The sequence below is a fragment of the Nelumbo nucifera genome, chromosome 5, assembly GCF_055504915.1.
Source record: "Nelumbo nucifera cultivar China Antique chromosome 5, China Antique-T2T, whole genome shotgun sequence".
Classification (NCBI taxonomy): Eukaryota; Viridiplantae; Streptophyta; class Magnoliopsida; order Proteales; family Nelumbonaceae; genus Nelumbo; species Nelumbo nucifera.
The window spans coordinates 77,638,143-77,654,789 of NC_142653.1; the positions used below are offsets into that span (position 1 = coordinate 77,638,143).

General features: G+C 36.0%; 1 protein-coding gene across 1 annotated transcript; it reads left to right on the forward strand.

Moving 5' to 3' along the window:
• Window positions 1–1,501: 1,501 nt before the first annotated feature.
• On the forward strand, window positions 1,502–6,378 carry LOC104593908 (B-box zinc finger protein 22). The gene is made up of 2 exons (XM_010254000.3): window positions 1,502–2,065; window positions 5,749–6,378. The coding sequence occupies exons 1-2, from the start codon at window positions 1,883–1,885 to the stop codon at window positions 6,181–6,183; spliced, it is 618 nt and encodes a 205-aa protein (XP_010252302.1). The 5' UTR covers window positions 1,502–1,882; the 3' UTR covers window positions 6,184–6,378.
• Window positions 6,379–16,647: the final 10,269 nt, after the last annotated feature.

Consider the following 16,647-nt stretch of genomic DNA (forward strand, 5'->3'; position numbering starts at 1 on the left):
AACAAAAAATGCTTCAATTCTTTCAGTACATTTGCAAAGAAACTTTTATTAATGAAATTAATAAATTAGATTAAGTAAAATATTCCACAAAATGGAAAAAAAAAAACTCTACATAGTATTTGAAACAAGTAATTAATTTTCAAAATCTAAATGCCAAAACTTTAACTTGTGAAATTCTATAATATTAGTCAAAGTAAAGTTACTTTTATAATTTTATTTTCATAGTTCATACTCTGGCTAAAATTATTAAAAGAAAAACTTCACCAAATTAAGGTTGTATTTGATTTAAAAGTCTGTAAGATAATCAGGTCCAACATTGAGTGATGTTGGATGCAAATGGCACGTAAGATAGCCATGTGGCAAGTTTGAAATGTGTGTGAGTGAGAGAGAGAGGTGAAAAAAAGTCTGAAACGGGATAAAAGTAACCAGAGGGGCAGAGCCTAGGGTTTAACAGGTTGAACCTAGTGATGAAGACCCATCAAAAGGTCCCAATCCACTCCATAACTGATCACGTGTCTCATGTACAGAAAATAAGGCCCCACAATCAACATCACCTAAAAAGGAATGTACACGTATCAAAAGCCCAGGAACCCTAGCAAGGAAAAGGATCATCATAGATAACCATGTGATCATACCCATGAGGAAAAAAGGAAAAAAAAAAAAAAAGGAGTTTTTGGTGGGTCTTTCATTCACCTCATTCTCACCGACCCAAATGAATACCGTCTGACTCATACATGGAACCCCCCATGTAAAGGAACTATGGTTGATAGGTCACACTCACATTCATTCATTATTGTTTAAACCCGACTATTTCACATCCCACCATCCGGATCCGAACGTGTAGTGGTAGTTGCCAGATGGATGATGACACTTAATCGGGTCATTTCACGGGTCACCCTTTTTTTCCCCGATTGCAAATTCAACCACTGGAGTGGTATCCATGAAATCAAGACAAAGGGTGCATTTGCTAGATCCCAATCCGACGGACTAGAGGGGTTGCTTACACAAAGATGAGACCCCTCGGGAGTATGGTTGGCTTGTGAATGAAGTCAGTCACGGCAAGGCATTAAAATGGGGTGCCGTCCTTTTATAGCTGGCACAGTCAGCTGCTATGTTGTTCTTGAACTTTTATGCCACGTGTCAGCCGATGAGCTGGTCGTTCATATCGTTTGATCGTGGGACTGGGGACCACGTTATGGGCAAGCGCAAAAGCCCTTCCCTCACGGTGTATTTGAATGGCCAGATTCCCGTTTACGTAAACCCGTTTTTACGGATATTTTCTGCATCTCTAATTTTCCAAAATACTCCTACGCTTTTCCTTCCCTACATATTGTTTTTCCATAATAATGAACCTAATTCATGGGTATTATTGTCATTTCAATTTACTAATATCTATTTTTTTAGCAAAATATCTTGTCAACCTGGGGTTAGTTATTGGTTACCAACAAAATATCTCTTTTTCCCTTTTATACTTTTTCTTAATTTGCCGCCTTTGAATTCTCTCTCTCTCTCTAAACTTTTCTATCCCTTCTTCTTCTTCTTCTTCTTCTTCTTCTTCTTCTTCTTCTGTATATATATAATAATAATCTTATAAGATTTCCTCCTCTTCTCATTGCCTCTTCAGGCAGAAGAAGCTGAAGCCGAGTGATCGATCGAGTTCGAGCGACGAATGCGTGTATCTGTAATTGAACTCGTTGGATAAAGAGAGTGAGTGAGGCAGAGTTGTGAAAGCGGCGGATACAGCTCCCGGCCATAGTCCATAGATTCCGAATCCCAGAGAGAGTGAGAGAGGGAGAGAAATGCAGCAGTGAGGTGAATCAAATTGAGAAGAAAATCCAGCGGGAGGAGAACTATAAGTGCAGCTGGAGATAGAGAATTAGAGATGAAGATACAGTGCGATGTGTGCGAGAAGGTGGAGGCGGCGGTTCTATGTTGCGCGGACGAGGCGGCGCTGTGCTGGGGATGCGACGAGAAGGTGCACGCGGCCAATAAACTCGCCGGAAAACACCAGCGCCTCCCGCTCCTCAACCCTTCGTCTCACGTTCCTTCCTGCGATATCTGCCAGGTATGTATCTTTTGTTTCTATATACTTTCTTCAATAACTAATAATTAATAATAACAATGGGTGCACAATTACTCTTTTATCCTTAATTTTATCATAATTACTCTATTACCTCTAATGACTGGTACTGATAGCCTGGTATTCCCTTCTTTCTCTTTCTCTTTCTCTATGATCTCACCATTTGATTTGTTATTTGCTATTTATTATTTATATGCTAATGTGCACATGGGTGTAATCTTTGTTCCAATAACTGTAACAAAAATAGTATTATACAATATACACACGTGAAACTGTATTCTTATTGAAAAGGAATTAATTAATTAATTAAAAAGAATAAAAATCGAAATTGATGTGCCGACCAGAATGAAGGTCGAATCAATCAGTAGTGGCCTGAAGGTTCAGTTTGGGAAAAGAATAAATGCAAATATGTACGGTGTACAATTAGGGATATACAAGGTTTTATACTGTACATATTTATATTTTTACTTTTTACAAACTGAGCTGAACGGGTGGATGTCCGACCGGGTTCGGCTACTTTGAGTGATCTGGATTTTGGGTTTTTGAAGGATTTATCTGGGGTCAATTATGCAGAAATTGGAGTATCAAACTATCAATTCAAGGTCAATGAACTGTAAAGTGGTAGGCTTGTTGTTTCCGTGCAGCGTGCTTGCAAATAGCAATTGAGAGGTGCTAGGATCTGCTCACACCCAACACAGTATTAATATGATCTGTGTCCACACATTTTACCAGAGATGAGAGACCCATCATGTCTGCCATGTGTCTAGATCTCCTGCCAATAAGCCAATAAACCATGTTCCAACACAGAAATCGACTTCTATCAGGGCAAATATGTATTCACACCATTCTGACAGTTTTTTATAATCTTGCATTAGGAATACCTTCCCATGAAATAAAGTATAAGTACGGAGATATTCTTAATGCAAGACAATAAAAACTGTCTAAATGGGCTTTACCCTGACTGAAGCCGAACTCTCCAACACCCTATCAATATGATCCAATATCGCACATTTCATTCATGGCAGGTCTCACTTTTATGGTGGGTCCCAATTTTATGGTGAGGTATGATGTTGAATCATGTTGGTAGAGTGATAGAATGTGTTTATTGGCAGGAGACCCCAATTTTTTGGCTGTGCATGGATATAAATAATATTAGAACGTGATGGAATAATTCACAGATTCGGGCCCAAGATGAATGGTTTGAATTGGACGAATTGAGATCACCTGTCAATTCCAAAACCTCCCAACATGATCTGATACTAAGCGTCTTACCATGAGACTGGAACCCATCATAAGATGGGACTCGCTATGTATGAGATATGTGTAGTGCTGGATCATGTTGGAAGGGCGTTGGAATGTATATTGTTAACTGGTGATACGGATTCAAGTTGGGCATGGGCTACGTCAAGCTCTTGTCTGTTCTGGGTTGGGTTTTCAATGGAGGAGGATGAATTTAGTCAACTCTCTTTAATTGTTCATTGTGTGTTTACTGTTTAGTAGCTGCCTGGAACAGAAAAATTGGTTCGGGCTAAATTCGTGGGCTGTTATGGGTTCGGGTCAAATGCTTATATTCTTTTTGGGTATCATTTTCATTTCCTTGTTATTCTGCTTTGTTTGCGGCATAAGTAATGGCCTAATGGGTAAAGAAAGATGAGGACAGCCATCATATTCAGAGAAATGGGTTGGGACATTTTGGACCTTGATTTCTAAACGGATTCAAATTGGTTCCATATTTGAACTCCCAGTCTTTCTTCCATTGATCCATTCTGGTGTGAGTGTAAAGTGTGAACGCCTAAACAAAGTTTTTTTCTTTTCTCTGCCGCAGGCTGGAAGATGGCCCATAAGCAATCAATAGGGGTGTGGGGGGGTAATGTGGACAAACCAAGTCTGGCCCTGCTAGACCCATTTGCACAGCTGTCCAGATTGCTTGGTGACAATTTTCCTGCCTCGTAGAGATCTTCTTGCTTGGCCAATGACTCAGACCAATAATTGTAAATTTGTAATACCATTTCACATCGACTGTTTCAGTTTCAGAGATAGCCTAAAGTCAAACTCGTCGATCCAATATGGAATTGTCTCAGGGAAGCATACCTGAGTTGCAATATGAATTGGATTAAAGTTTTTAGGTTACCCAAGTCCCAACCCAGCTCTCTTCACATTCGTGGGGATCTATTTATTTATCTATCTAACTGTACAATCAAATGGTAGAATGTGGGAGAAGATTTTTTTAGGAATGGAAGTTGGTTAATAGTATTTTGGTTTCATTGACTAAGATACTTATGTTCGTTTTTCAGATTTATGTGGAGTTTACGAAAATTTTATTTTTTTTGGATTTTTCTTATCCTCCTGAAAAATTGTTCCTTTTTAATAATAGCATTTTATAATTAAAACAGCCATTATCTTATTTATCTGAAAAATAAAAGAACATAAATAAATACACTTACCAAAATCAGTTTTATTGACACAAGAAAGGAAGATGTATTATTGCTTTAGTTGTTGGTTTTTATCAGGTTTTCACTCACAAATTTATCCTATTAATAGATGACAAGGAGCCAATCGACGTATTTAGTTGGAGCAGCTGCATCATTTCATATGTTGTCCCTAAGATACGTAGGGCCAGCAGTGTTGGTCCCCATTTTATATGGTACAGCATCCTATGAGAATCCGTAGCTTTGCTCTGTCGGTCTCCATGTCTGATCACCCTCTTCACATAAATAAGAGAGATCAGAGAGTTAAGTGACTTATGTCTGGGTCTGTCTTCTAAGTTGTCGGTTTCCAATTTATAATTGAGAACTGAGATGAAATATTTCTGTAATATGGCCTTTTGTTTATAGAACCAAAATCCTATTAGCCTTGGGTGGAGTTGATCATGTGAACATTCCTTGATAAAATTCAGATCCAATGGAGAAGCACCTGTTCTGTGTCACACCATTGTTAAATTCTCTTATATTTAAATTCAATTGGTATGAAAAAGTTTATACATTGAACTAGATCATCCCTGTAGTTGCAAAGATCTACATTAAGCAGGACCATCCATTTGATCCACCAAGATCTACAATTGGTGTTGATATATATATATAAATTGCAATTCTACATTTTCCTTTTTCCATTTGACAGACTATCCCTAACAAGGGGAGCTGATGTATCTATAAGTTGGGGGGCATTTTAAACATTGTTAGTGAAGTCAAAGGGAGATTTTAGATAATTTCATCTGTCTTAGAATTCCCCTAGTTTTCTACTTTTCTTCAAGAGTTCAAATATTTCTACGATTTTCATTTATGAAGTCCACCAAAATCTGGTGGACCACCCACCTGTGGTCTTTGTTTGATTTTATTATGGTTCTTTTGCAAACCGTATGGCTATCTGTTGGGGGCGAGAAGCATATATGAATTTGTAAATAGTGAAGGTTTCAACTTACTCAGTGGTTGAATTCTAGAAATTTGTTGCCAAAGTATTGTAGTTTTATCTCTACCTTCCTACATTCCTGTTTGTTGAACCTATTTACTATGAGGTCTGTTTTTTTTTTTTTTTTTCAATTCGATATTCTATGTTGGTCACTATGACAATTGAGAACCTCTCAGATGCATCATCCTAATGACCCAAATTGTAGAAAGCATTGTGATTATATTTAATCATGTAGTCATTCAAATTGATCCTTCTCCTTGCAGGAAAAGGTTGGTTATTTCTTCTGCTTAGAGGACAGGGCCTTGCTCTGTAGGCAGTGTGACGTGTCCATCCACACGGTGAGCCCTTACGTGTCATCTCACCAAAGGTTCCTCGTGACAGGTGTCAAGGTTGCACTCCAGCACTCATCCAACAGTGACAACATCAACAGCAATGGTAATAGCAGCAATGGGGGAAATTATCATTTGAGTCCTCCCACATCCAATGCTTCCTCTGCCGACCTTCCAACTAATAAGAAGGTTCGCTTATCGCTAACAAGGAGTGTTTCCACCTCTGCTTCTACCCCAGCAAGCTTATCAGATGAACCCACTTTAGCAATTCGACCAAATTGGCCTTTAGATGAAATCCTTAACAGTTCTGATTATGATTGTTGTTATGGATTTTCAGATCTTGGTTCTTCCAGGATTGGAAGCCAATGATGATTGATTAAGACTTTTCCTGTTATTGTGTTCCTATCAGTTTCCTGTTACTTTGTTTCTGTTTCTTAGTTTTAAGATAGCTAAAAACTTTTCTTTATTTCTGTTGATTAACTAAATTTGTATCTCAAACTCAAAAAGGCTCAAGCCCCTAGCAAATCAATGAATTAGGAAAAATGAAATTCTTTGTCAAGAAAACTTCCCTTTTAGGGTGCGTTGTATTTTCGGATTCTGAGAAGGGGGAAACTTGGTCATTGGGAATCAAAATCCCATGTTCTTTTTTTAGATTTATGTGGGGATCAGGGAAAGTTTAAATTCTTAGGTATCGGTAAGTGATACCCATTTACCCACTTAGGGAGAAAGTTGCCAACACTTGAATGGGACAAAAATGTCCTTTTTAATAATGAATTTTTATGGTTAAAATGGTCATTGCCTTATTTACATGACAAATAAAAGAACACGGGTAAATGCACTTACCCGGGTAACTACATTTACCTGGTAAGTAGCTTACCAAAAAGCGAAGGAGGCCTTTGTGTAATATATAAAAATGGCAAAGCAGCTATGTCACTGCTATTAGCTCTCATATTCTTGTTGAAATTAGGGGAATGTTAACTCAATATCATACTATGCAGGGTTTTATGTCATAACAGCCATAAAGTTCGAAGTATTGATACTCTCAATATGAAAAATTATTGTATTAAAAGTTTTTATCAATTGTTTTTTTCTTCTATTTTTTGGTTTGATATCTTTGAATGTAAATTTCATTTAAATACCCAAACTCTTATTTATTAGCGTATTGGTGACCTTAAAAATCAAGACTTTATTGATTTGGTTAAAGAACTGCTGACCTGGGCAGTCGAAGCAACTCAGACAATTTTTGGTCATTTTTTGTTTTTTTTTTTTTATTTTTATTAGTTTTTTGTCAGGATGGGTCGTCTGTTTGGACCAGAATAGTCAGACCATTCGACCCAGAAACTGAATCCAGAACGGTTTCCTATTCAGTCCGGTTTTAAAAAACCTTGTAGCTATCTCCACAATCCACTGACAAAAACAATTTGTTAATATTTACATCCCTGGAATATTAACTAGTTTGCTGTTTTGGCTGAACCTATGAAAAATTAGGAAAATCTATGGTACGGGAACCAATTAAAGCACCTATCGTGAATTGTGATAAATATTTTATGATACTAACTTAATGGCTTTATTGGTGTAAATTTTTTCAGTATCATGCCTTTCCATATTATAGTCAACCTAGAAAAAAATATTAGAAAAAGTCTCCACTGTTAGGTTGATTGTCGCATGGTTCTGAAAACCGGATCAGAAAACTTAGAAATCGATTAAGTAATCCATTCTGTTTCACCTTAAAATCGCTTTTTTATCAAAAAACTGTTAATTTGATCAACGATCCTTAATGCAGACGATCAAATCATCAATCTGAACAATACTTTTTGATCATTTTTGATTATTTTATTTTTTAAGTTAGAATGCGCCATCCGTTGAACCAGATGGTTCCACTGTTAAACTCGGAAAACAATACAGTTCCATGTCCGATCCAATTTTAAAAATCTTAGCTACTGTAATTAACATTAAAAAAAAAAAAACAAAGCAGGCCCCTCATCCTGTTCTCCCGTGATTCTCTTATCCCTTTTGTTTTACATTAGCCAGGAAGTCTGCACATTGATTCCCTTACTCTGCACATATGAGTTGTCCTTACTCTGATCTCATTTAATGTTGCCGTTCTCCATATGGTTGTAATTGTTTTTTTCTTTTTTTTCTTTTTTGCTCGGTAAATGATTGTAATTGTTCTTATTAATTTTTTTGACAAGAATTGTTCTTATTAATTTAGTCCTTAAGGCTGCGTTTGGAAATGATACAAATAAGTGTGAATGTAAATATATAGTGTAAAACAGTTTATATAAATTGTAAAATTATGTTAGTTTTGCACTGACAAATTTATCTTCTTACCAAACAGACTTTTAGTTGTAATGGATACAAACATAAATTCCAATAAAGCATATGTTTTTTTTTTTTGTTTTAATCAAAAGCCCATTTGAATGCAAATTTACTTATTTTTTATTGATGTACTTTTACAGCTTATTATCAATGTAAATATGCATTGGTTTATCATTTGTCAATGCATAAATGTAATGTTGCCAAAAACAAGCAAAAGTAAAACAGAGTGCAAATTTACCCTGAACCGGGATTTTACTCCATTTATATTGTTTCCAAATGCAACCTAAGGTTCAATTTACAAGGAATATTATTTTGTATGTATTTGCAGCCTATATATTTGCATTTGTCATCGTTGTCCTTATGTGTTTGTCATTCACTGGATCAAAAGAAAATGTGCACAGTTATTTTCTGCAAATGAGTGAGTAACATGACATAATAATGGGGCACTCTGAAATCTGAATGAGAGAGCACATTCATTGTCTTTGAATTGAAACATCGCTCTTTGATTCCAGATTTCATGTACCCTGTGACACGTGCCCAGACATGGAAAATATTGCACATATTTGATCTTATGAGGATAATGCTAGTATTTAAAGATCACCGTAAATTTTATGATAATGTGAATGAACTGTGATCAACCCTATTGATTATGACACTCACCTATGGAGTCGCACAAAGAGGTAGAGCTAAAGTGGGCCGGGCTAGGGGTGTCGAAGCGGTTTTGGGTTGCACTTCATCCAAATCAAAATCAATTTGGACGGATTGGGTGGATCAATAATACATATTGAATTTGGATGGACCATAAGATATATTGGATTGGATCTGATTCACCTATAATGAATTTATAATGGATTGGATTGAGCCAATATCTAATCCATTGATAGAAGATAAGAATGCAAGTGTCAATGGACCAGGTTTGAGTTGGAACCAATCAAAATTAACATGAATTTGAACAGATTGGACAGTTCAAACATTAAATTGAACCAGTCCAAAATATTCATTGGACTGGATTGGACCAGGTTCATTTGTAAATGACTCACATTGGACTGGACTGGATTGGACCAAATCCAGCTCAATTGACACCCCTAGGCTGGCCGCCCATGGGCCAACATGTCCCAGCATAATTTGGCACGACCTGGCCACTATAGCCAGCAGGGTGGTGCCAGGCCCAGCCCAACCCCTGTGCTCGGCTTGGTTTTGAGGCCCATGGGCCAGTACGACATAGCATAAAAAAGTGGGTTGCAGCATGGCCCACATGCTAGCAATTAAGATAGCTCATAACCCAGTTCGACATGATAGGATGCACATTAAAGTAAAGTATTTCATAAGAAAAAGAGTGACATTCAGAGAAGTTTGTCTTCTTTTTATTGTTTCAAAGTAACAACTAGCATATGTTTTGACTAAAGGTGTCCCTAAGGCGAAGTTACAATACTATATAAGCACGTTAGACATGATTGATATTTATATTCAACTTAAGGGAGAGTGTAGAGATAATGGGATGAATAGGCCTTAATTTCCTTCCTTTTTATTTAGTTTTTTTATCATCAAAAAGATTGTTTCATTAATTAAAATATGTTGAGTTAATTACAGATTGATGACCCAATAATCATCCCCAAGGATTACAACCCAAGTTACAATGAGGCCCAATATAGTTGCTGCCTTGCATCCCTTTGTTTGGCTGAAGTATTTGTTAACTCATTTGCACTCCTCTTGATCCACCTAAAATCAGCATTTATATCCTTTGCTAATCTCTCTACTTCTCTGAATATATTCTCGAGGCTCCATGAGACATGTCTATTACATTTTGCCCAAGAGATTACAACTTTTGAGTCCCCCTCCACTTCCAAAAACCCAATTGCTTTGTCAATCAGAGTCCCTATAATAATGCCAATAACTCAGCCTTTGTTGTGTTTGTAATACCAACTGGCCCTGAATACAGAGCCAATATATTGCATTCTTCATTTCTAATTGCTCCCCCAATTCCTGCCACTCCTAGGTTGCCCATAGAGCTTCCATCAAAATGCAGTTTCACTTTATTTACTTCTGGTGGTTCCTACTCGACTCTTATAGTTTCCTTGCCCCTAAATGACTATGTCATCCCTTTCCATGCCCTTTGGGTGTCAGTTACAGAGAAAACTTGAGAATTATTTGAGATTTTTATCCACAATGCAGCCCTCGATTTTATGTTTTCAATGACCTCTTCCAAAGTTCTAGATCGATTTTCCAACAAAAATTCTATTATTTATTTCCTCCCATACTCCCCAAGCAATAGCCTTTTTGGTAACTTTTCGCATAATTCTCCTTCTCTTCTTTGATTGCCTCAAGAAGTTAGGATTGAAAATGTCTGTCACCTCTTGGGGAGGGTCCCATTTGCAACCAAAGATTTTGTTATTTGGTTTTTGGTTTTTACTTTTGCTCTCTATTTTAAGTTTGTCATCACATTATCTAGTTGTGGTAAAGATATCAATAAACTATCTATTGTGTTTAGTTAGGTTTGTCATGTCACTATGTCTTTTCCGTTCTTGGGGGTTTGAGTGCTTGTAGGATCAAAACTTACTTATTATTAGAGTTTTTCTCACCACCTAGCCATGGCAAAGGTCTTAAAAAAATTTCTAGTTGTTTGAAATTCTAAAAGAGAAATCTTGAATCTTTCTTTTCATTGGACTCTTTTATCTTTGTTATTCCAAGTCCTCTCCTATCCTTTTAGTATATTCTCTTCCTTCCTTCTTACTATGTTCTTCCTATTCCTTTTCCATGGATGACCTCAATGCTCTTAATGAGGCTTTTCAAAATATGGTGCATGGTGACAATCAAGCAAGAATAGAAGTGTAAACATATAGCCTCATATTCCCCTTAATCTTCATGAGCAATGGCAGTTTTCCTTTATCTGGTGACTTTTTCATCGTTTAATTGACTAGTTCATTAAGTTAGAACAAGGTCTCCATAATCTCTAGAATCTAAGTCCCAATAGGTTGCTCATTGCCCATTTTCAATGAGGCAAATTTCGTCTTCGTTTTCTGTATGAAAGTGATTTTACTCATATTAGATATAATGGTCCTTGGCAATTGAATGGCCAGTGGATTATCTTGAAACCTTGGATTCCTAGAATACCACAATATGAATGGAATCTGCATGAGATCGAAATTTGGGTCTAACTAAATGATATTCCTTTTGAAATTTTGTCTAAGGATATAGGAATACCTATAGTTAAGAGAATAGGACCAACCTATTCCTTTTCAATAGTCCAAAACTTCATTAGAGCTAAAGTCCTTATTTCCATCTAAAAGCCTTTAAAGACTGGTTCTTTTTTTAATTCCCAAAATTGGGGTTACCTTTCGTTACAAAGACCTCCCAACCTTGGGTTTGTTACTTATGCAGGAAAATTGGCCACCTCTTTCATTGTTGTTCATAGCCCTTCCTCATACAAATGGGAAATCTTTCAAGTTTCGATTAGTTTTTCAATCATCAAAGTATGAACCTTCCTGGACCCTAGTTGAGAACAGAACTCAACATGTGTCATAGTTGGCACTGACCGCATTTTAGAAAGCTTGTTTATCTTCCTGAGCAACCTGAGGATCGACCTACACCTCAACTTGCCCCTCACTCTCAATAGCCTCTTGATCACCTTCAGAATAACTCAAACGATACCTTGGCATTAGTTCTATCCCCTTCATCAAAAAGGAATGGGCTATTACCTCACCCTCCGCATTCTTCTGATAGAATTTCTCTACAGACAGATCACCTAGCCACCCATACCCAATCTACTCTCAACCGTCTTTTCTCATTGGATGGTTTGAGCTCGTCAACTTTCATTCATTGCAAGAGGCCACGTATAGACTTCCTCTCTAGGTTGGAAATTGAGGATGACAGACTTGGCATGCCTATCTTTGATCATCAAGAGTCTTCCATGACCCATTCTCCTATAGCTAGAGTTGTTTTGTTAGACCATACCTTGGTTGAGCTCATTGGAAATATGGAGTAGCTTCAACAGTTTACTGCAACTACTACAACAAGTCAATCTGAGGAACAAACTTCTCCTGTAAGTAACTTATTTTTTCTTTCTTTGAATTTTTTATTCTTAAGGGCAGTAGTGGCTGGCCCACAACAGCCACACCACCGTCAATGTTAATCTTAATCTGAAACTGTCTTGGAGCAAGTCATTATAAGGCAGTCTAGTGTCTTAGGGTTTTGGTTCAATGTTATAATCTTGATTTTTATCTTTCTTTGTGAAACTAAAATCCCGAATGAAAAAAATGGATAAACTAACTAGCCAATTAAAATATTCTAGCTCTTATTTAATCCCTCCTAAAGGTCAAGCAGGAGGACTAACAAATTTTTGGAAGTCTAGTTTGTAGGTGTCTCTTTTTGTGGTAAGTGCAAGATATGTTTTTCTTAAAATATCTTCTCCCCCTCCGCTAGAACAAAGGATTATTGGTTTTATTTATGGTCCCTCAATTAAAAGTACATTGAAACAAATTTTGGGCTAATCTCATAGCTTGGTTAGAGACAAATGACCTACCTTTTGTTCTCATAGGTGATTTTGGTAAAGCAACTATTATAGAAGTCTAGGACCTATGCTCTTTAATAATTAATTCTACCTCTCGTCAGTATTGTAATCATATCTTTGACCTTAACCTATTCTCTTAGCTTCCCAATGGGGTTGTGATCATCACCCAATTCTCTTAGAATCAAACCCTAGAAAACACCAATTCCCGAAACCTTTTTGATTCTATGAAATATGGTTGTTTAATCAATCCTATAAAAAGGTTATTGATGATGGGTGGAATCTCCTAATAAATGGACATATAACATATAAAATTGCTTTAAAGATAAATTGAGTTAAACAGTATTTTATTCAATGGAATAAATTAGTTTTCAAAAATTCCCAAAATCAACTTAAGGCTTTGGAGGATCAAATCATTTTGGTAGAACACTCATCTCCTTGGGATAATGAAATGATATTTGACTTGTATAACAATTTGATGATCTTTTCAGGCCAAGTGGAGCTTCTGGAAACAAAAATCTAGATAGTTTTGGCTGTAACTAGGAGACAAAAACACCAACTCCTTTCATAAAAGTACCATTTTTAGGCAAAAAAGAAATACCATTAATGGAATAAAGAATGATCAAGGTACTTAGGTTTCAGAGCATAAGGATATAGCTCAAGGTTTTATCTCCTATTTTTTAGAGCTTTTCACTTCTCAAGCTTCTGGGGATCTGAACCTTTTACCCAATTTAATATACCCTATAATTTTGGATGAAGAGAACTAAATGCTAATAGCTATTCCTTATTTAGAAGAAGTCAAACAAGTTATTTTTAACATAGGAAGCCTCAAATCTCCAGGACCTAATAGTATGGTAGCTTTGATTTATAAAGAATGTTGGGATTTGATAGGGGATGGAATAATTATTTTTGCTTAAGATTTTCTTTTTCAAAATAAAAAAATTCTAAGGAGGTTAAAAAAATCACACTTTCATATGCCTAATCCCTAAAAAAAGTTGATTGTACTAGAGTTCAAGATTACAAACCCATCAATTTGAGTAGTGTCCTTCGTAAAATCTTGGCCAAAATAATAGCAAATCACCTTTGTCCTTTATTGGACAAATGTATTGCTCTTACCTAAGCTACTTTTGTTCTTGATCGTCATATGATTGATAATACTATTGTTACTCATGAAATGTTTCATTTTTTAAAACATCACCACTTGAGGTATAGACTATTTAAGTATTAAGTTAGATATATCAAAAGCTTATGACCCTGCCTATTGAAATTTTCCTTTGACTTTTGTCAAATCATTCATGAATGTATTTTGTATGTATCTTTCTTAGTTCTCATTAATGATTATTTAGGACACTTTACCCCCCTCTAGGGATCTAAGATAGGAGGATCTTTTATCCCCCTACCTCTTCAACCTGGCTATAGAAGGTCTTTCTAGAATGCTCCTCAAAGCTGAATCTGAAAATAGATTAAAAGGCATCCAAATCTCACATATCTTTCCTTCCATTTCTCACATTTTCATTGCGGATCATATTATGCTTTTACTTAGAGCCCATAAGGAAGACTTAGATAACTTGAAGGCTATATTGGATAAATTCCAAGACCTGTCGGGCCAACTCATTAACCTAGACAAATCATGGATCTCCTTTAGCAAAAGCATTCACCTAGGCAAATCATGGCCAACTCATTCCTTTAGCAAAAGCATCAATATGTGATTAGGTGACAACTCAAATCAAACCTCTCAATCCTCAATCAAGATATCTAGTCATTCCTCCTTAGTGGACTAGAAATGAACATAATGATCTTTCCTATGTGCTAGAAAATATAAAGGCCAATTTGTTTTGCAATCCATCCCTATCCTTAATAGGAGTGTTCTTCAATTTCCCCTTAAAGCAATTAATGGGATTGATAAAAAAAAAAAAACTCCTGGTGGGCTAATATTGATTCTAAACCCTATCCCTTTCACTAGTGCGCTTGGAATAGATTAGCTCAACATGGAGATCTAGGTTTAATAATCACCAAGACTGTAAATTTGGTCCTATTAAAAAGATTTGGCATGGAGGTTTATTAATGAACAACATAAACTTTGGGCTTAGCTGTGGAAACCCAAATACCTGCGAAATAAAAGTTTGTTTCCCTACATTAGTTCAACCGGTTCCTTTTATTGGAAATCTATGGCCCCTTAGTTGTGGGATCTTTTTCAGGAAATCGGTTTTCTATTAAACTCAAATTCTTCAGCTGCAATTGACTAGGTACATTGGATTAAGAGAAATTTCAGATGCTACCACAGCCTGTGACTCCAACTTTGAAGAATCTTCCAATTTCACCTCTCATGTCAAATTGTTCTAAAAACCAACAACTTCTTCAAACTCATTTTAATAATGAGGGCGTGCAGGATATTCTAAACACACCCATTTTTCCTGACGAAAACTCCATGTCTTGGGTATGGATTCATCACTCATCAGGCAAAATCTTAGCTAAACATGCATACTTTGAGATACAACAAAACGGGTTACTTACCTTAATAGACAATAAAAAAAGCAGTTTTAAATGGATTTGAAAACTTCCTATTCCTCCCAGGTGTCAACTTTTTATATGGCGTGTGGTTAATAATTTCATTCAGTAAAATAATTTTTCCTCTCATCCCCACAAGAGAGACAGTGTAGCCTTTGTAGAATATATTAATCATTTGTTTTTTTGAATGCCCTCCTTCTCAATCTATTTTATTCGTTGCACCTTGGATTAAAAATGCTCTAATAAGTTCTTTTGTTTCAAAGATAGATTCCACTTCATTGGATCCTCATAAGAATTAATAATATCTTTAATTCTGTTAAATTTCCCATGATCAGTATCAACACTTCTTCGGATATTCATCACATGTTTACTTTAATATTGAATCCTAATATCAATTTAATCCTTTTCACAGATGGAGGAAGCTGAATTGTAGGGGGTAAATCTAAGAGCTTGGGATCTGTAGAAGAAGCTGAATTGAATGCCATTTTGCAAGGAATCCAACATGCTGACCAGTTTTCAAAAGGAAATATTCTGATATGCTTGAATTTAATGTGCTTCAAGCGCTGCAATTGAAGACTACTCTTCCTTCGTCCTGCCTTTGGCTTTTGTTCAAGACCAAAGCTCTACTTCGGCAATTCAGCTCTTTTCTTTCTGTTATGTAAATAGAAAATATAACATCCCATCTCATCTACAAAGTTTTGAACTTTGTAGATATTTTGGATATCTAATATAGCTTGTTTATCTATCAAAAAAAAAAAAGTCTAACCTACGCACTTCAAAATCTCCATGGTATGAAAGGTAGGGAGAAAGAACACCTTGAATTTCCGGTTCTTGCAAAGGAAATTTACTGTGAAATGTCAAACTCTATTTGAAGCGTACCTGAGCTGAGAGGGTGATGTGAGAGAAAGCATGCAGCCCTTCGGAGCTGCTGCCAGCTATCATGATTCATGCATAAAGGCTCTCAGAGGGCATTCTACAACATGAACGTTTTTGTTTCATTTGTTTTTGGAATCACCACATCAGAAAAAAAAAAAAAACAAAAACAAAAATGTTTTCTTTAACTCTGTTTTTGTTTTCAAAGGGAAAAGTAAGTTGGTTTTGTTTAAAAAAACAGTACATGTTTTTGGAACCAACAAAATATTGGTTTTTAAGACAAACAAAATTTTCAGTGTAGAAATTATATGATTTATAGCACATAATATTGAATAATCAGATGAAAATATGTTTTTGAAACCAGATTCAAGAACATGTTTTTGGTTTCAGTTTTGAAAATAGAAAACACAACCAAGAACATGCTTTTTGTGTTTTTGTTTTAAGAAACAATTTGTTTCTGGAACCGGCAACAAGAAAAACAATTCACATTGTAGAACACCCCCTAATTAGTTGCACAGTTCTCACCAGCAATTTTCCTAAAACCATAATTAATTAAAGCACATTTTGTGAAACAAAAATATGAAAATCAGAACCAAACAATATTAAAGAAAATTTTGTGAAACAAAAAA

Coding starts and splice junctions, on each gene's coding strand:
- LOC104593908 (XM_010254000.3), top strand. CDS start 1,883: ATGAAGATACAGTGCGATGTGTGCGAGAAGGTGGAGGCGGCGGTTCTA. Junction 2,066..5,748: donor CTTCCTGCGATATCTGCCAG/GTATGTATCTTT, acceptor TTCTCCTTGCAG/GAAAAGGTTGGTTATTTCTT.